General features: G+C 50.5%; 1 protein-coding gene across 1 annotated transcript in view; it reads left to right on the top strand.

The window, feature by feature from the left end:
* TNIP2 (TNFAIP3 interacting protein 2) overlaps positions 1–19,452 on the top strand; it is a 36,864-nt gene extending 17,412 nt beyond the window's left edge. The window contains 6 exon segments of the mRNA XM_032395556.1: positions 12,253–12,540; positions 14,101–14,190; positions 14,631–14,750; positions 14,752–14,898; positions 14,980–15,099; positions 16,897–19,452. Coding sequence (XP_032251447.1) covers positions 12,253–12,540; positions 14,101–14,190; positions 14,631–14,750; positions 14,752–14,898; positions 14,980–15,099; positions 16,897–17,151 — 1,020 coding nt within the window. The 3' untranslated portion in view covers positions 17,152–19,452.
* Positions 19,453–26,037: the final 6,585 nt, after the last annotated feature.

The raw sequence follows: 26,037 nt of genomic DNA, 5'->3' as shown, positions 1-26,037 counted from the left end.
GCCTCGCGTCGGGTTCCCTGCTCAGTGGAGAGCCTGCTTCTCCCTTTCCCTCTGCCTGCCACTCTGCCTACTTGTGCTCTCTATCTCTCTGTCAAATAAAAAAAAAAAAAAATCTTTGAATATGATGTTCAGAAAATAACTGTTAGTTCCATCTGGTTCAATGTATCATTCAAAGCCACTGTTTTGGGGCACCTGGGTCGTTCAGTCAGTTAAGGGTCTGCCTTTGGCTCAGATCATGATCTCAGTGTCCTGGGATCAAGCCCGGAATCAGGCTCCCTGCTCAGTGGGGGGTCGGCTTTTCCCTCTCCCTCTGCACCTCCCCCCCCCCCCCCGTGCCCCGCTTGTGCACTCTCTCTCAAATAAAATATTAAAAATAAAAAAGGTCACTGTTTCCTTGTTTTTCTGTCTGGATGATCTATCCATTGATGTAAATAGGGTGTTAAAGTCCCTTGCTAGTATTAGTATCAATTTCTTCCTTTATGTCTATTAATAGTTGCCTTATGTACTTGAGTGCTCCCATGCTGGGTATATAAATATTTACAATTGTTCTATCTTGTTGGAGTGTTCCCTTTATGATTATGTAGTGTCTCTCTCTTGTTTTTTTTAACTTAATTTTTTAAAAGATTTTATTTGAGAGAGAGAGAAAGTGAGCAAGCATGAGTGGGGGGCAGAGGGAGAAGCAGACTCCCTGCTGAGCAAGGAGCCCAATGAGGGGCTCGATCCCAGGACCCTGGGATCATGACCTGAGCTGAAGGCAGATGCTTAACCAACTGAGCCACTCAGGTGCCCCTCTTTGTCTCTTGTTATTGTCTTTGTTTTAATGTCTGTTTTGTCTGATATAAGTATTGGTACCCCAGTTTTCTTTTTGCTTTTATTTATATGATCCCTTCACTTTTCCATCCCTTCACTTTTAATCTATATTTTTTTTATGTCTCAAATGGGTCTATTGTAGGCAGCATATAGATGGGTCTTGCTTTTTTATCCATTCCGTCACTCTTTGTTTTTTGATTGGACCATTTAGTACATTTACATTCAGAATAATTGTTGATAGACATGTGCTTATTGCTGTTTTGTTAATTTGTTTTATGGTTGTTTTTGTAGTTCTCTCTTGTCTTGCCTCATCATTTGATGGCTTTCTTTAGTGATATGCTTGGATTCTTTTCTCTTTATATTTTGCTTATCTATTATAGGTTTTTGATTTGTGGTTACCATTAAGTTTATATATAACCTCTTAAGCATATAGTAGTCTGTTATTAGGATGATGGTTGCTTAAGTTTGAATCTATTTTGAAAGCACTAAGTTTTTACTCCTCCCATCCCCATGTTTTATGTATATGATATCATACTTTACATCCTTTTTATTTTGTGAATCCCTTGACTGATTTTTATAGATATCATTGATTTTGCTGCTTTTGTGCTTTTTTTTTTAAATGTTTTATTTATTTATTCATGAGAGTCAGAGAGAGAGAGAGAGAGGCAGAGGCAGAGGGAGAAGCAGGCTCCCCGCCTAGCAGGGAGCCCGATGCGGGACTCGATCCCAGGACCCTGGGATCATGACCTGAGCTGAAGGCAGACGCTTAACCATCTGAGCCACCCAGGCGCCCCGCTGCTTTTGTGCTTAAACTCTGTACTGGTTTTACAGGTAATTAATCTGTTTATTACTTTATGTTTGTATTTATCTGTGAAAATTTTTTCTTTCCTAATTTGCTTACTCCTGATTATGGCCTTTACTTTCCACTCAAAGAATTCCCTTTAACATTTTTGTAAGGCTGGCTTAGCGATGATGAGTTCCTTTAGCTTTTGTTTGTCTGGGAAACTCTTTATCTCTCCTATTCTGAATGATAACCTTGCTGGGTAGATTATTCTTTGCTGTAGGTTTTTTCCTTTCAGCACTTTGAATATGTCATGCCACTTCCGTCTGGCCTGCAGTTTCTGCTGAAAAATCAGCTGACAGCCTTTTGGGGTTTTCCTCGTATGTAACTATTGTCTTTTCTCTTCCTCCTTTTAAAATTCTTTGTCACTACTTTTTGCCATTTTAATTACTATGTGTCTTGGTGTAGACCTCCTTGGGTTGATTTTGTTGGGGGCTCTCTGTGGATCCTAGATCTGGATTTCTTTTCCTTCCCAGATTTAGGAAGTTTTTAACTCTTAAGTCTTCAAGTAAATTCTCTGCCCTCTTTTCTCTCTCTTCTCTTTCTGGGATCCTTATAATGCAAATGTTATTATACTTGATGTTGCTGAGTTCCCTTAATCTATTATCATTTTTTATGTTTTTTTTGCTATTCAGCTTGGTTGCATTCCATTACTCTGTCTTCCAGCTCAGTGATCCATTCTTTTGCCTCCTCTAATTTGCTGTGGATTCCCTCTAGTATATTTTTTATTTCAATGATTGAGAAGTCTTTATCTCTGATTTTTTTTTTTTTTTAATATTCTCTGTCTCCTTGTTGAAGGTCTCACGAGGTCCTCCACCCTGTTCTCAAGTCCAGTGAATATCTTTATGACCATTATTTTGAATTCTCAATCAGGTGTATCACTTATCCCCGTTTCACTTGGTCTCTTGCTGTGATTTTGTCCTGTTCTTTCATCTGGGGCATACTCCTCTGTCTCCTCATTTTGTCTAATTCTCTGAGTTTGTTTCTATGTGTTAGGAAGTTCAGTTATGTCTCCTGATCTTGAAAGTAGTGGCCTTGGGAAGAGGTCCTCTAGTGCCCTGCAGTGTCCCCTGTTCACCAGGTGGTGCTTCAGGGCTGTCTTCTCTGTGTGTTGTGTGTCCCCTGCCGTTGTGCCTGAGCTGCGTTTGCCTTCCAGTTGGCTGCAGTGGTCCCCTTTGCCTGTGTGGGTGGGGTTTAGTCTCTCTGTGTTAAGGGGCCAGTCTGGGGCTGCCTTGGGCTTCTCCTTGGTTCAGACCAGATGCTTGCCCTCAACCTGTTTGCCAGAACTGTGGTTGCACTGAATGCAGGGTGCTTTCCCTGTTGTTCCCTGCGAGGCTTTTATGGGTGGGCACAACCTGCAGTCAGACCAGATACTGCCCCCAGTCTGTTAGGGTTGCAGTCTCCCTGAACTACAGGACTCTTTCTTCATGCTGCTCCGTGTGAGGGTTTTGTTCATGGATGGGCTGGCCATCAGATCAGTTGTCTGCGCCCAGCCTACCATTGGGGTTGCAGTCGAACTGGTGTCTGTGGTTGTCTTCCCTTCTCCCAGGGTAGGAGTCACTTTGGTGTTGGCCACTGTCAGGGCTTCTTGCTGAGACGTCAGGCACCTTGGAGGGACTCCTGCTGAGTGGGACAGGTTGGATGGGATGGATCCGCAGGAGAATGTGGGGGCAGGGGAATGGGCATGGTGTTAGCAAGCTAGATAGTGTTCATGCTGGTTCCCACAGATGTCTGGGTATCTAGGTTGGCAGGGAGGGGAAGAGAAATGGTGCCCACTAGCTTTTTTCTTCTTGGACAAGGCTACTAAAGATCCCTGCCCTCCAGTGCACGTTCTGAGATTAGTAAATAAACCTCCCATACACCCCAGGCACTTTTCAAATGCTGCTTCTAGGTGGGATTGTTTGTTGTGCTGTCTCTCTTTAAGGGCAGAGACTCAGTGTTCTTGGTGATAATCTCCACTGATTGTCCCTTCTGTTTGTGGTTAGTCTCACAGGTTAGTTTGGTTCCCAACTGGGACTCTGCCCTTCCTACCATTTTTCATTTTTCAGTGTGACCTCCCCTCTACAGTTAACTGTGGAGAGTCTTTGGTTCATTCTTTGGATTAATTACACTGATGTCTAGATGATCACTTCTTTTTAAAAAAAGTTTTTTTTAAAAGATTTTTATTTATTTGAGAGAGAGAGAGCATGAATGAGGGGAGATGGAGAAGCAGACTCCCTGCTGAGTAGGGAGCCCGACATGGGACTCGATCCCAGGATCCTGGGATCATGACCTGAGCCCAAGGCAGACACTTAACCGACTGAGCACCCAGGCACCCCTAGATGATCACTTCTTGAAGCAAGTTGTGAAAGGGATGGAGGGATGTGTAGTGGGGAAATACTGAACTCAGTAAGTATATAGGTAAGCCAACTTAAGTTTCCAAACCAGAACACTGGTATTATAGTGTCAACTGCTTTTTTTTTTTTTCTTCAGATACAGTTAACATAACATTAGTTTCAGGTGTACCACATAATGATTTCATGTTTGTATATATTGAGAAATGATCACCACAGTAAGTCTAGTTAACATCCATTGATCAATTTTTGTATGTTTATAATAGCTTTATGTTCCAGTAAAAAAATTCCCCTTGATTGTGGTGTATAAAAGGATTCTTTTAATATGCTGCCTAATTCGGTTTGCTAGTGTTTTGTTGATTTTTGCATCTGTGTTCATCATGGAGGTTAGTCTATAATTTTCTTTTCTTACAGTGTCTTTGTCTGGCTTTGGTATCAGGGTAATGCTGGCCTCATAGGATGAGCTGGGAAGTGTTCCCTCCTTTTTTTTTTTTTTTTGGAAAAGCTTAAGAAGGATTAGTATTCTTCACATGTTTGCTAGAATTCACCTGTGAAGCTATCAGTTCTAAGGCTTTTCTTTGTTGGGAGAGTTTTGATTACTGACTCAATCTCCTTACTAGGTAGAAGTGTGTTCAGTTTTTCTATTTCTCTGTGATTTAGTTTTAGTAGGTTTTGTGTTTCTAGGAATTTGTTAATTTCATCTAGGTTATCCAATTTGCTGCTGTACAATTGTTCATAGTACTCTGATTCTTCTTATTTCTGTAGAATTGGTAGTAATGTCTCCTCCCCACTTTCATTTCTGCTTTTAGTAATTTGTCTTTTTTCTTTAGTCTGTCTAGCTAAAGGTTTGTCAATTTTCTTGATCTTTTAGAAAAATCAACTCTTGGTTTTATTGATTTTTCTCTGTTCTTTTTTTTTCTCTGTTTCACTTACCTCTGCTCTAATCTTTGTGATTTCTGCCCTTCTGCTAGTAGCTTTGGGTTTAGTTTGTTCTTGTTTTTCTGGTTTCTTAAGTGATAAAGTTAGGTTGTTGACTGGAGATCTTTCTTGTTTATAAAGGCAAGTGTTTATAGCTATAGATGTCCCCCTTAACATTGCTTTCACTGGATCCCATAAGTTTTGGTATGTTGTGTTTTCATTTTAATTTTCTCTAAGTATTTCTTAATTTTCTTGTGAGTTCTTCTTTGATTAATTGATTTAAAAGTGTGTTGATTGGGGCACCTGGGTGGCTCAGTCAGTTAAGCATCTGCGTTCGGCTCAGGTCATGATTCCAGGGTCCTGGGATCGAGCCCCACATCGGGCTCCTTGCTCAGCGGGGAGCCTGCTTCTTCCTCTGCCTGGCGCTCCCCCTGCTTGTGTTCTCTCTCTCGCTCTGTCAAATAAATAAAATCTTAAAAAAAAAAATCTACTGAGACTTAATATGTGGTCTAACATACAGTCTAGTCTGGAAAATGTCCCAAGTGTACTTGAGAAGATCTTGTATGTGGCTGTTGCTGGTGGGTGTTTGTACATCTCTTAGATCTAGTTGGTTTACTGTGCTAAGTCCTGTTTTCTTAAGTCTGGTTGTTTAGTAACTATTGAGAGTAGAGTATTGATGTCTCTAACCATTATTGTAAACTATTTCTCTCTTCAGTTCTTTTTTTTTTTTTTTTAAAGATTTTATTTTATTTATTTATTCGAGAGAGAGAGAGAGAGAGAAACAGCATGAGAGGGGAGAGGGTCAGAGGGAGAAGCAGGCTCCCCGCCGAGCCGGGAGCCCGATGTGGGACTCGATCCCAGGACTCCAGGACCATGACCTGAGCCGAAGGCAGTCGCTTAACCAACTGAGCCACCCAGGCGCCCCTCTCTCTTCAGTTCTGACAGTTTTTGTTTCATATATTTTGCTAGTCTATTAATAGGTGCACAAATGCTTATAATTGTTCTATTTTCTTGCTGTATTAAACCTTTTTTTAATGTATAATGTTCTTTGTCTTTTGTAACCTTTTTTCATTGAAGTATTTTGTTTTATATTAGTATAGGCACCCCTACTCTCCATCCTTTTTTACTTTCAGTCTGTTTGTGTCTTTGTATCTCAAGTGAGTCTCTTGTAGACAACCTGTAGTTGGATCTTTTGTTTTATCCATTCTGCCAAATCTCTCTTTTATTTTATTTTATTATTATTTTTTAAAATGTTTTATTTATTTGACAGAGAGAGACACAGTGAGAGAGGGAACACAAGCGGGGGAGTGGGCGAGGGAGAAGCAGACTTCCTGCGGAGCAGGGAGCCCGATGCAGGGCTCGATCCCAGGACCCAGGGATCATGACCTGAGCCGAAGGCAGACGCTTAACAACTGAGCCACCCAGGCGCCCCCAAATCTCTCTTTTAATTGGAGGGTTTAATCCATTAATATTTAGGGTAATTACTGATAAGGATGAGTTAGATAGATGTCTTATAGGCTTTTTGTTCCTCATTTTCTGCTTTACTGTCTTTGTGTTTATTCACATATTAGTGAAATGTTTAAACTTTCTCATTTCCTTTGTATATATTCTACAGCTTTTCTTTTTTTAGTATATGTGCTGTCAAAATGAGCACTATTCTACAGCTTTTGTGTGTGTGTGTGTGTGTGTGTGTGTGTGTGTGGTTACAATGGGAATTATATTTGACATCCTAAAGTTACACTATTCTAAGTTGAATGTATATCAGGTTAACTTCACTTGATCTTAGCCAAAAGGGCGAGAAGCGATTATCAGGTTAACTTCAATAACATAAAAAACTCTGCTCCTTTACAGTTCTGTCCCCATCCCTTTCAGTTGTTGATGTCACAAAATTTTGATTTAATTTTAATTTTCTCTATATGTAGTTGCTTCTGAATGTCCTTGTCTTTATTTTGTGTATTTTTATGTATGTATGTAAACAGGCCTGAATGGCCTTGTCTTCAGTGTCTGGTTCCCAAACCGGGGGGGGAGAGAAAAATGAAAGGGGGGGAAAGGGCTCCCTCCCTTTAAATGTCCAAGTCACTTCAGCTGGGGGAGAGGGTCTCTGCAACCATGGGGGAGCAAAGCGGCTGCCTCTTCTCTGTGTTTGCACCTTTGTGATAGGAAGGAGCAATCAGTGATGAGAGCACAGATTTCCAGTGTTTGGAGGACAGGGTCTTTTTTGTCCACCCTGGCTCCTGCAAGATGTGTGCTAGTTGCTGCAGAAACATGCAGGTGGCTGGGTGTGGGGGATGGGCTACGAGCTGAAATTGGTTGAAATTAACCTCAGTTGACTGGCCAAGTCCTTCCCTGGAAGTTGGAATCCTTCAGTAGATTCCAGGTTTCCAAAATAGTGACATTAGATGGATTCTGCCAATGCCGCTGTTTCTCAGGTGGGGAGATAGATTCCTGGTGCTTCCTGCTCCACCAGCGTCCCAGATTCCTCCAAGCCATGTTAGGTTTTGTCCTTGTCTGTTCACCTTGCTCTCCACCACACTCTTCTGGAGGGGAGGAAGCATGTTGCTATCTTACTGCTGCTTCCCAGGGTCCATCTGAAGTGTTTGGCACTTGGGGTAAAGGCTCAGTTAACTGGCCTTACAATTCCAGCCTGTTCTCATCTCTTACAGTCCCACAGGGGCTGGTCGCAGGGACAGTCCTGGGCTGGGCTGTGATGCTCAGGAAGGAGAGAGAAGGGAGGACTATACTGGGTTGGACAGTGTCCCCCTCACCCCCAATTCGTTTCCATCTGGAACCTGTGAATGGGACCTTTTTTGGAAATTGGGTCTTTGCAAGATGTAATGAATTAAAACGATGTCATACTAGGTTAGGGTGGATTGATGATTGGTGTCCTTAGCAGAAGGCCACGTGAAGATGGAAGCAGAGATGGGAGTGGTACATCTACAAGCCCAGGATTACTGGCAACCACCAGGAGCTGGAGGAGGCAAGGGAGGAGTCTTCCTTTTTGCCCTGTAAGAAGCACGGCCCTACTGATGCCTGGATTTGGGACTTCTGGCTTCCAGAATTGTGAGAGAGTGAACTTCTGTTGTGGACTGGTTAGGGCAGCCGAGCGTACTAACAGAGGGATGAGGACCGGGAGGCTGTGCCTCTTATTTTTAAGGCTGATCCACAAGACTACAGAATTCTTTTTTTTTTTTTTTTTATAATTTTTTTTTTTTTTAAAGATTTTATTTATTTATTTGACAGAGAAAGACACAGCGAGAGAGGGAACACAAGCAGGGGGAGTCGGAGAGGGAGAAGCAGGCTCTCCCCTGAACAGGGAGACCGATGTGGGGCTCGATCCCAGGACCCCGGGATCATGACCTGAGCCGAAGGCAGCCGCTTAACCGACTGAGCCACCCAGGCGCCCCTAGACTACAGAATTCTTCACACTTTGTATTCCCAGCTCTGAAGGAGACTAGGGTAGTGCCCCCCAGCAAGCCTCCATGTGAGCTAGGTTCTTTCTAAAGTGATGTTTGAAAGCTGGTTTTTAAGACAAAAATAAGGCTGGTGAGTCCTTTAGAACTAACCTCACCCCTGTAGGTGGCCACGTGTCTGTGGGTTTTCCGTGTCTGTATTGTGAGCAGCCTGAGAACAGAGCCCAGGTCCTGACCCTTGTACTGCCCTCACTCCCAGACAGTTACTGGGCATCCACATGGGGCTGGGCCCGGTGCCCGGGGCTGGGGTGTGGAGACAAAGCATGCCCTCGGGAAGGTCCACGAGCCCCCCGGAGCCAGGGGACATGCTCCCCCCCCCCCCCCCCCGCATTTGTAGGGATGCTTGTTTCTCCTGCTGTCTCCAGTTGACCAGTGAGGAAGCATGCTTAGAACCCAGGTCTTGCCCAAAGCTCCTCCAGCCCCAAGAGGACGTGCGGAAGCTAGAGGAGATGCTGTGGTAGCCTCTTTACCCAGTCACTCCAGTGGCTACCGACCCCAAGAGCCTCAGTCTGCCCAACCGTAGAATGGGAGAGATGGTAGAAGCTGTCTCGTAGGATGTGTGGAAACTGCATGGCTGGTACGGAGGGAGGGTGTAGCAGGCAAGAGCTGCTCCTGCCGTCACTGCGGTTATTTGCTAAATTTATGAGTCCCCTGGAGAGCAGCCTTTATGGGTATTGTTTATAGGACTCCCGTCTGTATTTGTATTACATATATTTGCATATGGGTCGATATCTGTTTCACACAGAGACGTATTTACCCTGAACAGACTTCAGTATTAGATACTGACAAGGATAGAGACATTTCTCCATTGTGCTAATTTGAGTAACTTTGAAATTTTAATGGAAACTGCACTCGGGGCAGACGTCTTTATGCACCGTCTGTTCACTCCATGCACGTGTTTGAGCCACCGTTGAGGGTAACAAAGTCTAAGATCAGCGAGCACGGCAAAGAAAGGTTACTGCCCTCAGGCACCTCCCTCCACCAGCGGCAACAAAGCAAGACCAAAGGTGTAACGTGGGCAGAGGGAAACCAGGCCAGGCCAGGGGCTGGACACACCAGAGGGCGAGGCTCCTGCAGTCCTGTCCAGACATGAGAGCACGGGATAGGGCCCCTGCTCTCAGTTTTTAAAGAAAACAAATTCAAGGCTAATTAAGAGGCCTAGTTTTGTGTTTCCAGGCTCAAGGCCACAGGAATAGTCAGCAGTGGGAACCTGAGCTTAGCCTGGGATTTGGCCTTATTTTTCCTGTTCATAGAATTTTATGTTAAGGAGCCATTTGGTTGGTTCTCAGCTGCATAAATGCCCCATTGCGCTGTGTCTGGTCATGGCCACATCCAGGCCAGGTGACTTGGCACCAGCTGGCAGCCCGTGGCTGTGTGGACCCGCAGCTGTGTGGACACGGCCCCCAGGCCCTGTCCTTCCAAGGCCTGCGGGTCCTTCCTGGTGCTGAAGGGCCGTCTGCTGGGAGGAGGTACCGATGCTGAGGGGCCAGCTTTCAGGGAGGGGCCTCCTCTTCCTTCAGCCCAGAAAGGCCTGGACTCTACTCAGGGGTGAGGTCAGGGAGCGGCCCTCAAGTAGGAAAGTGAAAGGAGTGGCCTCAGCGGCTGTGCGGCCGACGTGCCCCTGGATCTCAGACCCCTGCGAAGGGATGAGGGAACGCGGCTGCCGGACACGTCGGGCAGCTGTCCCTGTTCTGGGCGCCTTGCCGGGGGTGGTTTCCGTCTTACACTCTGTCATACTGCCCCCATCCTGTCACTCCTGCACTTGATGTTGGACATGTCCCACTGGCCTCTCTTTTCAGGCCTGTCTTGGGACGTGGGTCTGGAACAGCCTCTTCCTCTAGACCTTTGCTAAGAGAGCCAGACTGACCATCCTAACGAGGGCTTTTCTTCTTTCTGGTCTTGTTCTTAACTTCTTGAGTGAAGTTGAAGGAAGTGAGAAAGAGAAGGCTCTTAAAAACTCGAGAGGGTGAGACTTCCAGAATGTGTTCTGGGTCACCTGGTTAGAGTGATGGAGGTCACCGCAGGTGCGTGGGGAGTTTGGGTGCGGGAGCCTTTGCCTCATGGGTTCGGGTGTTGGTCCAGGAGCCAGGGCGGGCCCCTGAGTTCCACCAATTATTTCTCTAAGATTTTATTTACTTATTTGTCAGAGAGAGAGAGGGAGAGCGAGCGAGCACACAAGCAAGGGGAGCGGCGGGCAGAGGGAGAAGCAGGCTCCCCTCGGAGCAGGGAGCCGATGCGGGACTTGATCCCAGGACCCTGGGATGATGACCTGAGCTGACGGCAGACGCTTAACCAAGTGAGCCACCCAGGCGCCCCCACCAGTCTTGAAAACGGTCCAGTCGTGTGACTTCGGGGCATGTCTCCCACGGGCCGTGTCCATCGGTTGGAGGTGTTCTCTGCAAATCTGGAATCTACTGTGGGGTTCCAGGCTGCAGTCAGAAGGAATGAGGCAGGTCTGTGCTGCTGTGCGAGCAAGGTGAAGAGCACGCTGTCGTAGGCCCCATCTGTGCATGAAGACTGCCGCTGTGGATGCTCATACACATTCTGGAAAGATATGTGCCCAAATGGTGAAGAGGAAATGCCTCTGCAAAGTGGCACTTGAGGTGGAGGGGTCAGTGGGGAAAGAGGGATTTCAGTTCTCATGGCATTTCCTTCCGTATGTTTGAATTTGTGACAGCCACGCACATTTTTTGCTTAAAGCAAAATGGGTCCTTTAGTAACGTGGCCTGGCGTCTCCTTCTTCTGGGGGTCCTGGTGTCTGTCCCTCCTCACACGCATGGGTGGGGGTAGGGGCTGTGAGCCGCGCGGGGTGGAGGCCAGCTCCCGCCTTCCCTGCGCGCCCTCCCGCTGGTTTCCCACCTGCAGGCTGCCCTGGCTCACCCTGCCCACCTCCTCTCACTGCGGGTGCGGCAGCGTTCTTTGAAGTACAACAGTAAGGCCAGACAGAAAGCAGATTGTAATTTTAAGGACTTTTTTTTTTTTTTAAAGATTTTATTTATTTGACAGAGACACAGCGAGAGAGGGAACACAAGCAGGGGGAGCAGGAGAGGGAGAAGCAGGCTCCCCGCTGAGCAGGGAGCCCGATGTGGGGCTCGATCCCAGGACCCCGGGACCATGACCTGAGCCGAAGGCAGATGCTTAACGACCGAGCCACCCAGGCGCCCCGGGACTTTTGTTTTTAAGAAGTGATTGGGGTTGGGTGTATTCGTTTCCTACAGTGCCGTGACAAAGCACCATAAACGGGGCTTAGAACAGCAGTGGTGTCATCTTCCACACTTCTAGAGGCCAGAGCCTGAGCTGAAGGTGTCGGCGGGGCCGTGCTCCCTCTGAGGCTCTAGGGGCTTCTGGTGGCTTCTGCGCCCCTGACACATCTCTCTGCCCTGGGCCCCTGTCCTCACTCAACCTTGTGTCTGTGTCCACATTTCCTCCTCCTAAGCACAGGAGTCACTGGATCAGGGCCTGTTCTAATACAGAATGGCTTCCTCTTAACTAATTACATCTGCAAGGACCCTGCTTCTAAATAAAGTCCTATTCCAAGTCCCGGGGGTTAGGACACGCACGGCGTTGGGGGGACTAGCCGCTGCAATTTCTAGCCTTCCCATAAAGAAGCCTTTGGAGTTGCCACACTTAGTAATTTGATGATGTACTGTCTAAAATTGTGAACTTGCTTGTGAAAGCAGAATTTTAGATGAACTTTCAGACAGAACATTAGAAGCTGAAAAACCAGTGAATCACAGTTCCGAAGCTGACCTCTGAACGAGCGTGTCCGTCCATCTAGCGATGGCGGGTCCGTGCCACTTTTTCTCTTGCTTTATGAACAACTGTTTCTGACCTTGCTGCTTTTAATAAAATGAACTGTGCTTTTAAATCTTCCACTTAGGAAATTGAGAGACTTTCTGAGCAGCTAGAAGAAAAAGAGAAGGAGACGCAGCAGCTGATGAGCCAGCCGGAGCGCGAGCGAGAGCGGGAAGTGGCACTGCTGCGGAGGAGTGTGGCGGAGAAGGAACGGGCCCGGGCTGCCAGCGACATCCTGTGCCGCTCCTTGGCTGATGAGACCCATCAGCTGCGGAGGACTCTGGCCGCCACCGCCCACATGTGCCAGCATCTGGCCAAGTGTCTGGATGAACGACAGCGCGCTCAGGGGGACGCGGGGGAGAAGGGTCCGGAGGTAAGCCCCGCGCCTGTGTGCGCCGAGGACGGTGAAGGCCTCCCTGGGGCGGGAGGCCCTGTGTCGGGGCCGCACGATCCCGCTGCCGTCACAGGGGTCAGGGCGCCCAGAGCCCACTTCTGTTCTCAGTGTGAGACCCAGCTGTTGTGGCAAAGCCCAGCCATCCAGGGGTTTCTTCTAGAAGGACAGAACATGCAGAATGTGATAGGAAAGCAGGGGAGCCCATTTCCCCGGCCCCTCCCTCCCGACGGCCCTGTGCACTTTGGCCTCCTCGGCCTCACCCAGCTGAGGACCAGAGGGCAGAGCCGGGCTGGCAGGCCTGCTCCGAGCAAGTGCGAGCACTCGAGCGTTGGGCAGATGAGTAAACTGTCCTTCTCCGTGCCCCGTGTGCGGGGCCAGGCCCCAGCCCGTCACGAGGGCAGTGGGTGCCGGCCTCCTGTGGCTCCACGAGTCTGCGCGGAGCAGCGCTGCCCAGCCTGGGGCGGGGAGCAGGGTTCTTTCCAGGCGGCTCTCTGGAGTTGCCACCATGGTCACGTTGGAAATGCGCTCTGCGGTATTCTAGGGGGTGCGGGGTGGACAGGTCGCCTGGCTCCTTAGCAGCCTCTTCACTGAGAGCCTGCGTGGGGAGAACGTCGATCTGAGAACCACCCGTTCCCGATGGGGGGATTCCACAAAAAGGGAACCTCAGAAAGAACACCCGTGTATTTCAGAAGCCAAAAGACGAGGGCTGTCTGGGAGGAAGCGGGCATGCTCATTCGACTTTGAGTCACTGTGTCATTTCCTTGTGGGGACTTGGAAGTGGCTGCGCAGGAGGGTTGGCCCGGGGCCGCTGTGGGGTCGGTGCAGCCCCTAAAGCAGCGTCACTTCTCAGCCTGGGACTCGGCTGAGTCACCCGGGGCTTCCCGGCGCCTGCTCGGTGAGGACACCCACTTCCTTTATCGTTCAAGGGGAATTCTCAGAAACGATGTCACCAACATATAGCCCCCCGTTCTGTTAAATGCACTGCAGTTCTCGGATTCAGATGGACTTCTCATGAGACTTTTCACTTAGGTCTGCCCACCATTGTTAGGGTTGGTTTGGGATGTGGCTTCTCGGCGTGAGCACGGTGTGGGTCAGATCGCCACGTGTGGAACCACTGAGGTCGACCCTGACTCTGCAGACATGATGCTGTCATGGGCTTGGAGGAGGGGAGCTGGGTTCCGGGCCAGGCCTGCGCCAGGGGGCCCAGGCCGGAGCCTTCTCTGCGGCCCCGCGGGGCTGAGCTGCCTACCCTCCCGACTCCTCGTGATGATGGAGCATCTGAGGCCATGGGACACCAGATGCACGACTGGATGCAAGTCCATGGCGGCGGCCTGGGCGGGGCCAGAGCAAACCCCGCCCCCCTCCCCTCCAGCCTTTCCGGTCTCTGCTTTGCTTCCCTCCTGCATGCTCGTCGGCCGGGGGACGCGTTGCTGGATGAGCGCCATCGGGGCCTCAGTCTGCAGGTCTAGCTTCTTCCTCCCTTCTTGCTGCGTCATGTTCAGCGACACGGCGTCTCCCCTCTGTCCCTTCCTTCTGCAGCCAGAGCGTACAGGCGGGGCCGCCTCTGGACAGGCTGTTATCGAGAAGTTACGGGAAGAAAACCGACTGTTACGACAGAAGGTGACTCATGTGAGTATCTGTGCCATTTTGTTCAACCGCAGGGGAGGGTCCTACCCTCTCTGTGGTGCTCAGGGCTTGTGTCCCCCTCAGGCCACTTGGGTTGACACACACAGCCCCCAGAGACCTGCCTTTCTGCCTCAGAGTGCAGAGAACGCGCCCTGTCCTGCTCTGTCCCCCCAGGTCAACGCGTAGGTCGAGAAAGGAGGTGCAGGAGTTTCAGGTACGGCTTTTAAGGCAGGAGAAGGGCACCGAGTCCGCTTCGGTGGAAGCCAGTGGCCCGTGGATGTCCTCACGGCGCCTCGGGTGCAGCTGGCGGTCTCAGTGTCCCCTCTGGACAGAGCAGGGCGAGGCAACAGCAGTGGCGGGCCGGGACTCCGCGGCTGACTGCGGCTAACAGCCTCCTGGCCTCGGCCGCCGTCACCCAGAGCTCTGTGGCTGCGTCCCCTCAGGTGGAAGACCTCAATGCCAAGTGGCAGCGCTACGACGCCAGCAGGGACGAGTATGTGAGGGGGCTCCACGCGCAGCTGCAGGGGCTGCAGGCCCCCCCCCGAGCCTGAGAGGTCCTCCTGCCCCGAGCTGATGAGGAAGGAGATTTCCAGGCTCAACCGGCAGCTGGAGGAGAAGATGGGCGTGTGCGCGGCCGCGAGGCGGGAGCTGGCGGCCGTGAGGGGGGCGCACGACGCGGCGCTGGAGCGCGTGCAGATGCTGGAGCAGCAGGTGGCGCGGGGGGCTCCGGGCGGCCGCGGCGGGGGTCTGCCTCCTTCCCGAGTGACAGCCGAGCGTCTCGCCTCCTTGCAGATTCTCGCTTACAAGGACGATTTCACCTCAGAGAGGGCAGACCGAGAACGGGCCCAGAGCAGGATTCAGGAGCTCGAGGAACAGGTGGCTTCCTTGCGGCAGCAGGCGTCCTGGACACAGGTGGGGTCCCAGGGCTTTGCTCCTCGTTCAGGCTCAGCGTTTCTCTCGTTTTTCTTTTCCTGAATTTTGAGTGTCGGCTCGAGACACTTGTCACGGCCCAAGCCCGTTGGCCCGCTTGGGTCAGAGCCGCCTTGCCTGGCGCCCGGGGCGTGGTGGCGGGAGCCGTCTGTCACGGTGGTGTGACGGAGGAGGTGGCTGTCCACGGGGCCCGTCCTGGGCTCCAGGCCCCCTACCAGGCCTTCCTGCCTACACGTCGCCTCCTTGCTGTGAGGCGGGGACCCTGGTTACCCCATTCCGCAGACCTGGACACTGAGGCCCCAGGTGCCCAGTGACGTCCCCCAACTCATGGTTCGTGTGTGGGGAGATGTGCCTTATGGGCCAGTGGGCCCTCCCCTCCCCGGGAGGCCTGGCAGGTGTCAGAATTGACAAAGTCTCTCACTGCGGGACCCCTGGCACCCACCTGCCTCTTCTCCTCTCTGCCCTGCGGACACCCCAGGAAAGCTTAGTTTCTTTAGCCCCTCAGCAAGTGCCCAGCACACCTCTGGCCCTGCAGGGAACCCTGAGCCCCTCAAAGAACTTTCGTCTGGACAGAGCCTGGGCAGTAGTGGGGCTCGACGTACCGGGCGGAGCAGGGACGCTGCCCCTTCGGGTTGGCTCGTGGGCCGGGGGAGCTGCCCGCGCTGCCCTGTGGTGTGGCCGCTGCGGTCGTCGGTGGCTTGTGCGTTCCCCGCTGCGGGAGGGGTGCAGGGAGTCATGGGGGACACCCTCTCTTCCACACTCTCGGACTAAGTCCGTAGCCGTGGGCCCGGACGGAGCATTATGGGGAAGTGGGTGGGGACCGTGGCTGAGGTCTGCCCCCCCCGAGTCTGCAGGCCAACGGGGAGATGCCGGAGGGCCTCAGCAGCCCCAGCAGCCTTCTCGGCCTCCATCGGGAGGTCCTGCTTGTCTTCAGGCCCCGGGACTAAGGGCTTTGGCTCAGGATCCCCCCACGTGGCCGGGCGGGCACTGGGCGTCCTCCCGCACAGCCAGCTGCACGCGGTCTTCCCGCGGTTTGGCTCGGCCTGTGGGTTTTCTCAGGGAAGCATGTGCTCCTGGGTTGAAAGGTCGTTCAGGAGGTGGTCCTCAGCAGCCTCTCCACGACTCAGGGCCCGGAGGAGTGACCAGAACCGGCTCCAGGTCTGGTGGAGCCTGAGCCTCTGTGTCCTGCTCCGCCGCAGCCCGCGGCCCCTCGAGCGCTGGGCAGCACTCGCTCTGATGCCCAGCGCCTGCGTGGCCCTCGGCACGGGTGCTCAAGGTGTGGCCAGTGAGCCCAAGTTCCTGAGCAGCAGTGAGGAGCGTGGCAGGCCACGGCTCACACACGACCGCTGTCTGGGGACCCCTGCTGCCTCGGGGGGCTCCCAGGTGCTCCGGACACTGGGCCTCGCAGAGACGGTGCAGAGCGGGGCCGACGCACGGGTCGCCCGGCTCTCCGCCCTGAGCTTTGCCACCCCCCTCTCCACTGAGGTGTCCGGGGCAGGTCTCCAGGGCCGAGGGGCCGCTCAGGCCTTCCCGCCCCGGGGTGGGGGTGCGCCCCGCTCGACCCTGTCCCTCCCTGAGCGCACGCAGCGGTGTCTGTGTGCCCGCTTCGGTTCTGTACGGAGCACCGCCACGTTTGGGCTCTGGGCTACTCCAGGAAGCAGGGTGAGGGGTGTGAGTCTCACTCAAGGATAGAAGAAATATCTCAAGTGCTAGAACCCAACACGTGATTTTGTGGTCTCCAGGGCAGCCCACGTAAACCGACCTTGGCCTTTTTTCCAGGACCGCCGCGAGCCAGGCTCCTGCCGGATTCACACGGGAAACAGAACCTCCAAGTACTTAGAGACGGATGCTTTGGAGCTCGTGGCACCCAGTGGCTGGAGGGCGGGGACTGGATCTCAGGGGCTGGACTCCCCCGCCGAGGGCAGAGCGACCCGGAGAGGGCAGGGGGACCTTCAGTGCCCTCACTGCCTGCGGTGCTTCGGTGATGAGCAAGGCGAGGAGCTCTTCAGGCATGTGGCTGAGTGCTGCCAGTGAGCCCCGAGGCCGGGAGAGGGAGAGCGCCCTCCAGGTCTGGGGCCCAGAACAGGCTGAGGGTGCTTCGGATCCTTCACCTTGGTCCTCCTCGGGCGATGGAACAGACCAGGTCAGAGGGAACCTCCCGTGGGGCATCTGCTCCTGGGAGGGAGTGTGGCCCCCCAGCTGCCAGGCTGAGAGGCTGGGAGCAACTGGGTGCAGGGATCCAGGCCAATAGGCGCCCCCCGCCGGGCGTGCCGCAGCTGCTGGGAAGAGCGAGCGGGCTGCCTGTGGGGACCACACGTGTGGGCCCCAGGGTGAAAGGCCTGCCTTGTTCTGTTGACTGAGGACCAGGAGGTCTGCAGAACTGAGCGCTCTGGTGGCAGCTCGCACCTGGGGGCCGGCCTCCGCCACCGCAGAGCCGTGTGTCTGCACTGAAATGTACCGCAGTAGCCTTTGCCACGTATCTGAAAGTCCAGAGACGTTTCGTGTGCACTATTTTCATAATAAATGTACTTACTCTGGTGACCGCTCTGAGCCTGCATCCTGGGGGCTGGGGTGCAGGAACCGGTAGTATTTCCAGTCGGGCCGGACTTAGACCAGCCGGTGAGGAGAAATACTCCCGTGTCTGCCACGCGCCAAGGGACCGAGATGGACTGGCTGGAGTCCAGCCAGGCCTGCCTGTCGGGGGGCCATGTGACCTGGCGCCCACCCAGCTTTGCCTTTGGGCAATTTCAGCCCCAGCCCAGGATGTGAAGTCAAGGGCTGGAAACAAGGAGAGGAAGCAGGTGCCTGCTGAGAGCACAGCAGAGCCACAGAGAGCAAGGTGGGGCTGCGGAGGGCCCGCCAGTGGAGCAGGGGACAGGAGGGAGAAGGCAGGAGGGGAGACTGAGGCACTGGGCTAAGTGTTTGCCAGGGTCACTCATTTAACCCTTCTGGCAATTCCAGGATGCACACGTTAGATCATCCTCAACACAGACGAGGAAAATGCACAGAGGGGTTAATTCACTTGCCCAAGGTCACACAGTGGCTGAATGACAAAGCTGGGATTTGAACCTGTGTTCTTAATTGCATGTTCTGTACTTCTTCCTGGAACTCACCCTTCCATGTGGTTCAGTCCTCAAGTCCGAGTTCAGGTGTTGCCTCCTCTGGGGACTCCCTGCGTACCCCTTTCTGCCGGAGCCCGGCTGGAAGGGACCCGGCCTGTGTGGCATGGGGTGGGTAGGCTACAGCAGAAAAGCCTGTCGGAGTTGGAAGAGTTTGTGGACATCTGAACACTGGAAAGAGAGGATGGGGACATCCCAGAGAGAGGGGAGCCACAAAAGGGGGAACCCTCACATCCTTGGCTGACCCCCAAATTGTGCATGCTTCGAGCAAGACCCCAATGATTCTGGGGTGAGAAGAGCAGATGGAAAACAGCTTAGCAGGCATCCCCATGGCTGAGTATTACAGGGTAACAGCTTTGAATCTGGGTCCCTCAAGGTTAGAAGGGCTTAGTAAACACTTCAGGTTTTCCTTTGAAACCCTAGAAGGGCCAGGCCTCAAGAGTAAAGTTGACATCCTGGGACAAAATGGAAATAGCCCTTGCTCTAAAAAGGCATACGAGTCCCAGGTAATCAACCAACAAATCACCTGCCTATTGGAACAAGAACCAACTTTTTTTTAGAGATGGGCAGAATCTCAGACCTTACACTGTACTAACCACAAATGCAATATGCAAGAGAAAATACTAGACGGGCGCCTGGCTGGCTCAGTCAGTAGAGCATACAACTCCTGATCTCGGGGTTGTGAGTTTAAGCTTAAAAATAAAATCTTAAGAAAAAAAAAAAATTAGATGTAGGAAAAATAAAGGCAGCATGAAGGTATTTTCAGATAAATACAAGGTAATGATATTTATATCCAACAGACTCTACTACAAGAAATTTGTACTATAGAAATTATTCCAGCTGAAGGGAAGTGATTCTGGATAAAAACAAATATAGAAAGGAGTGAAGAAGATGGGAGTGGATAGATAAGGATTACTGACTAAGTCCTTTTGAGGGCTTTAAAACATGCAAACGTGGCCACGAGAGCTTTCTAGGTGTGTGTGTGGGGGGAGTATTTAATGAACTTACACAGGAGTTTTTGCATTGATTTAAGGTGGACTGTAACGCAGTAGGGAAGCATAATTTCTAGAGTAACCACTAAAATAGTAATACAAATATTTAACTAAAAAGTGAACAGAACAAATGTTTTTATTAATCCAAAGCAAGACAAGTTAGGAAAACTAAAGGAATAAGGAAGAGATGAGACACACAGAAAATAGATGGCAAGATGGTGTACTTAAACCCAACTCTAGGGGCGCCTGGGTGGCTCAGTTGGTTAAGCGACTGCCTTCGGCTCAGGTCATGATCCTGGAGTCCCTGGATCGAGTCCCACATCGGGCTCCCTGCTCGGCAGGGAGTCTGCTTCTCCCTCTGACCCTCCCCCCTCTCATGTGCTCGCTCTCTCTCATTCTCTCTCTCTCAAATAAATAAATAAAATCTTTAAAAAAAAAAAAAACCCAACTCTATCAATCCGTAATTAACTTAAAGATAAGGGGATCAAATACTGACTGAAAGATCATGATTATCAGGCTGGGTGAAAATAAACTCTCACGTATGTGCTCGTTAGCAGAGGCATACTTTAAATGTAAGAACAGAGAAAAGGATAGAAAAAGACACACCCTGCCAACACTGGCCAAGATAATGAGGGAGTGGATGTAGCCACTCTCATTTTGAAGCCATGAATGACATGGTTTCAAAATATATAAATGAAAAGGAGACCTGGATAAATGCACAATCATAGCTTGAAGATTTTAACACACCTCTCAGAGAAGAGCAGGGATACTAAAGATTTAACCAAAATACTTAACCAATTTGGCCTCCTTTGCATATGGCAAACATTACGCCCAACAAAAGCCAACTAGAATTCTTCTCAGCTCTACGTGGAACACTTACCAACAGAGACAAATCTGTGGGGCATATATCAAGTCACAACATATTCCAAAGAACCGAATCACTGAATTTATGTTCTCTGACCGTGGTGAGATTAAACCACAACTCAGTAACAGATAAATACCAAATTCTCAACACACTTCTTTTTTTTTTTTTTTTTTAAAGATTTTATTTATTTATTTGATGGAGAGAGAGACAGCGAGAGAGGGAACACACGCAGGGGGAGTGGGAGAGGGAGAAGCAGGCTCTCCGCCGAGCAGGGAGCCCGATGTGGGGCTCGATCCCAGGACCCTGGGATCATGACCTGAGCCGAAGGCAGATGCTTAACAACTGAGCCACCCAGGCGCCCCTCAACACACTTCTAAGTGGTCTGTGGGCAAAGGAAAAAACACAATGGAAATGAGAAAATACTTTGAACTGAGCGAAAATGAGGTTAAAATTCAGTGATCTGAGTGCCCATCTCAAGAGCTAGGAGAAGAACTGCATATTAAACCCAAAGAAAGGAAAGGACAGAATATAAGAGCAGAAATCAATGAGATAGAAAACAGAAAAATCAACAAAGCCAAGAGTTCTTTCAAATGGCAACACCACCAACAAACCAGTAACAAGACTCATGAGGAAAAGACAGGGGACAAACTGCTGATAAGCAGGAATGAAAAGGGGGACATCACTATGGATCTCTAAGAGGACTACTACGAACACTTTATGCTAATACATCTGACAGATGAAACGGATAAAATCCTTGAAAAATACAACTTAACCAAAACAGATACAAGAAGAAAGAGAAAACCTGAGTAGCTCTTGTAGCCATTAAATAAACAATCTGTAATTAAAAATATTTTCACAAAGAAAATTATAGGCCCAGATGACTTCACTGGTGAATTCTTCCAAACATCTGAGAAAGATATACCAATCTTACATACACTCAGCAAATAGAAGGAATGTTCTCCAACTCATTTTTATGACACCAAAACCTGAGAAAAACAAGAAAATGACAAATCTCTCTCATGAACACAGATGCAAACATCCTAAACAAAATATAAATAAATTGAATTAGATATAAAAAGGATAATAAGTCATAGACAAGTAGAATTTACAAGTAGAATTTTAATTAGAGATACAGATTGACTATTAAAAAAAAAAGCATTGGGGCGCTGGGTGGCTCAGTCGGTTAAGCGTCTGCCTTCGGCTCAGGTCATTATCCTCGGGTCCTGCAATCTAGCCCCATGTTGGGCTCTCTGCTCAGTGGGGAGTCTGCTTCTCCCTCTGCCCCTCCCCCTGCTTGTGCTGTCAAATAAATAAAATCTTTAAGAAAAAAAACAAACCACTAATGTAATTCACTAGAATAACAGAAAAAACATGATCATCTCAATAGAAGCAGAAAAAGCATGTAACAAAATTTAATGTCCACTCATGATAAACACACTCAGCAAACTAGGAATAGAAGGCATTTCCTCAATCTGATAAAGATATACGTCCGAAACCCTACACCTAACATTCTACCTGGTGACAAATACCGAATGTGGTCTGTGCCTACTCAGGTTTACATCAAGGCAAGGGCACTCACTCTTACCACTGCAATTCCACATTGTACCGGAGGTTCTACCTAGTGCAGTAAGTTAATAAAAGGAATAAAGAACAGAAAAATTAGAAGAAATTGTCCTTATTTGCAGATGACGTGATTATAGATGTAAAAAATCCTAGGTGATCTTAAAGTTTAAAATTTGTAAATCATTTTGACAATCTCAAGATACAAAGTTCAATATATGAAAAATCTACCATATGCTGTATATATTTGCAACAACTGGAGAAATGAATTTAAAAACCTGTTTCCCCAAAAGATAAGGTGACTAAAAAGATGTTAAGTCCTAACCCCTAGAACCTGTGAATGTGACCTTAACTTGGAAAGACGGTCTTTGCAGATGTCATATGAGATGATGATGTGCTGGATGAGGGTGGGCCCTAAACCCAATATGACTGGCGTCCTTTTAAGAGACATGGGGTGCCGGCTGGCTCAGTTGGTGGAGCAGGCAGCTCTTGATCTTGGGGTTGTGAGTTTGAGCCCCATGTTGGGTGTAATTACTTAAAAATAAAATCTTAAAAAAAAAACAAAAAGACACAGACACAGAGAAGAGGCCATGTGAAGACAAGAAGAGAGACTGGAGGGACACCTCTATAAGCCAAGGACTGCCACGAGGAGCCAGGAGGGAGGCATGGAACAGATGGTTCTTCACCTCTAGAAGGAACCAATCCTGTGGATACCCGTGTTTTGGGGCATATATCCTCCCAGGGATTTTGGGTTATATCCTCCAGGACTGTGAGAGAATAAATTTCTCTTGTGAGAAGCCACCCAGTTTATGGTACTTTGTTATGAGAGCTCCAGGAAACTAAAGCATAACCCCGTTTATGATGTCAAAAATCTAAAATGCTTAGAAAAAATTTATCAGAAGCATGCAAAATCTCTACAATAAAAGCTACAAAATAACTGCTGAAATTCAAGAACATGTAAATGAAGAGAAATCACATCTGCAAACTGGGAACTCTGTAGTCTCAAGCTGTCACTTCGTCCCAAATTGATCTACAGACTCAACACAGCCTCATCCATATCCCAGCAAGCTTGTGACAAGCTCATTTTATGTATTTTTTTGTGCCCCACTTCCGCAGGACTCCAGTTACATGTATGTTGAACTGCTTCATACTGTCCCACAGGCTACCATTTTCCATGCTCTCTTCTCTCAGTGCTGCTTTCTGGTAGTTTCTGTTCCGATGCCATCAAGTTCATGGTGTTTCCTCAGAGGTTTCGGATCTGCTGTTAATTCTATCCAGAGTATTTTTCCATTTCGGATAATGTATTTTTTCTTTAGAACTTCACTTAGGTCTTTTTTGGATCTTTCATTTCTTCCTTCATCTTGTTCATGATTTCTTGTACATCTTGAGCATATTTTTAAGACTTACAATAGCCATTTTAAGGTCCCTGTCTGCAAATTCACCAACTGTCATTTTGGGGTCTGTTGTTTGTTTAGTATTTCTCTTGATTACGGTTTATATTTTCCTTCCTCTTGGCATGGCCTGGTAATTTCTGCCTGGATTCCAACATCGTGAATTTTGTTTAGTGTGGGATATTTTTGTATTCTTTTAAAGAATGTTGGACTTTGTCCTAGCAGAAGATACTTAGGATCAGTGTGATCCTTCTGAGGCTTGCTTTTTAGATTTTACTCTAGGGCTAATTTAACCCCCCTGCTAAGGTCACAGCTTTCTGAGGACTCTGCGCTGGTGTCTGCAGTGTGTGTTACAAGGTTCTCCACCGTGGCTGGTGCAAACACTATGCCAGCCGTTCTGCTTTCTGGTGGTTTTCCCTTGGGTTCCTGGAAGTTTATGCCACACCTGCAACATCAGTAGATTGTAGGGGACTCTGCAGACCCCCAGAGCCCCTCATGTGCAGCCCCTCCTGTCTGGAACCCTGCCCCACAAATTCTAGCCACCTTGACCTCTCCAAATGCCAATCTCCGCTTGCTCTACTCAGCAGGCAGCCCCCCGCCCATGCTCGGCCTGGAAGCTGCCTCCACGCTGGAAGCTGGGGCGCCAGGAGGCTTACCTGGTTTCCTCCCCTTCACTCAGAAAACACGGCCATGTGCGGGGTCTCTTCCAACAGCCAAAAACATTGTTTAAACACCTTCCTCGGTTTTACAGTTGTGTGTGGCAGGGGGACAGTCTCCGTGGCAGTTCATCCTTCACGGGGGCCACCGGCACATGTTTAGGACTCTTCCTCTTAACCTACCTCGTCTTCCCCACGGAAGACCATCTGGAGGGCTCCCGGGTACAGCAGGCTCCCGGTGGCACGTGGTTGGTTTCAAGCGTCAGTTCTTAACAGTTCGGAACCGCATGGGATTTCTTCGTGCGCCTCGCCTCCCACCCCTCGGTGCTTATGCTTACGTTTTAATAGTGGATCCAGGACAGATGATTTCGCCTGTCACTGTGAAGACGAAGAACCAGGACTCAAGTTACTTCAATTCCAGTCATTCTGTGGGTGACCGAGAGCTTTTATTGGTGTTTAAAACAGAAACAGTGGGACCTGTAAGTTTCTTCTCCTTTAATACTAATGAAATTAAGAAACGTTCATCCTTTCTGGTACCATAATACTCCTTTTGATAATATTTTGGTTTAATAGCATGAGTATGTAGACAAAGTTCAATAAAAGGACATTTTTACTGTTTCTTTTCTAGCCATTGTTATTTTATTTCATCTCATGATTGCCGTTACCGTGTAAAGGAGGTGATACTCCAGCGTGGTCTACGTGAGGCTCCCCCAGGGGTCGGCGCCCAGGTCTAGGCCCTGTGAAGACAGGAGCACTGGAGCTGGATGTCCCGCAGAAGCACCCTGGGCCTTGGTTTCCCCACCTGTAAATGCAGTGTCTGGGCGTGAGGACACACGGTAACAAGTCTCCAGGCCTGGGCCTGCCTCCGTGGGCATGGGAGGGGCTGCACTAGGGAGGTCCTGCAGCCTTGACCTTCCACCTCCCCCACCCCTGGACTCTGGCCTGGGCCTCCCAGGCCCCAGATGCATCTTCAGAGAACAGGGAATGGTAAAGTGACGCCCCCCTCTTGGGGAAAGAGTCAAAGGAACAGCAGGGGTGGAAGGGGGCAGGTGGGGCCACCTCAGAAGTGGGCACCCAGGGGTTCCCCTCACCACTCATGGCCCTGACAAGGTCCTGCTCATGTCACAGGTGGGACCCTGCAGTTCCTCAGCACCCAGTGTGGCGCCCCAGGACAGACGGAAGCGGAGGCCCAGAGGTGGGAGTGCCCCCGACACGACCTCAAGACTATCCCCGGGGAGAAGAGGATGGGGCAGGGGCCTAGGCAGGCAGCTTCCCCGGAGAGCAGGCTCCCCGCCCCCCCCAGGCCCTTCCCAGCATTTGCTGCACTGACCCAGTTGAGGCTCCCCTTTGCCCTCACCAGGAGGGGTGGAGGCCCAGGCCTGGGCTTGGGAGTCCTGGAGGCGCATCAGGGCCTTTCGAGGACACGGCTCCTGCTGCGGTCACTGCCCAGCCCGTTCCTCGCTTTGCAGGGTCATCCCACGAGCAAAGCGGTATGCTTGTTCTTCCCACCTAGTTAGAAAAAAAGCAAAACAAGCCAGCCAGCCTCTTGCCCCATCTCCCATTCCCAGGACCTGCCGTTCCCACCCTTGTTTTCCTGCAAACCAGCTCCCGCTGGGCTGCGGTCAAGGTCACCTCAGTGTAAGAGCCCTGGGCCAGTCCTTGGACCACACCTTGACCAGAGCAGCCTGCCATGGCCAGTCTGCCCTCCTCCTCCCACCCTGGACACTGGTTCTGGGGCCTGGACCCCCGACCTGTCCACACTTGCTCCGGGGTGGCCTTCTGTCCACGAACAGCAATTCCCAACGCCAGACATCTCACCTGGGGGGGTCTGATGGGCACCTCAGACTTGACCCCTGCTCCAGGGCGCGCAGCCCCGTCCTGCCCGGAGCTCAGACCAAAGCCCGGGAGTCCCTCTTGCCTCCTCTCACTTCTACCTGCATCCCGTCCGTCCAGAAGTGCTGTGGACGGAACCGGCAGAATGTTTCCAGAGGCCGTTTCCTCTCGCCCTGTCACCACACGGAAGCGGGGACACGCCACACCCCCTCGGCTGCACACAGGCAGGTGTCCCGAGAGGCGGGAGCAGTGCGGCTCCGCGGCGCTCTGGGAAGTGGGTGGGGGCAGGGCGGCAACCAGGAGGCGGCTCCACCAGGGACTCCCGCAAACGGCCTGCAGAGCCCAGACGGAAGGAACCCAGGCAGCATTCCCACTCGCATCCTAAATACTCCCGTGGTGTTCCTCGTTTACACCCAACTGAACACCCGTGACTTTTCATGGTCTCGTTAGAGATCACCGCCCCCTCCCCCTCCCCCCCACCCCGGACAGGCACCTGCCCACAGG

This window comes from Phoca vitulina, unplaced genomic scaffold (genome assembly GCF_004348235.1).
Source record: "Phoca vitulina isolate PV1807 unplaced genomic scaffold, GSC_HSeal_1.0 scaffold85, whole genome shotgun sequence".
Lineage (NCBI taxonomy): Eukaryota > Metazoa > Chordata > Mammalia > Carnivora > Phocidae > Phoca > Phoca vitulina.
The sequence above is the reverse complement of the archived record's forward strand: the minus strand, read 5'-3'. Positions and strand labels throughout refer to the sequence as shown.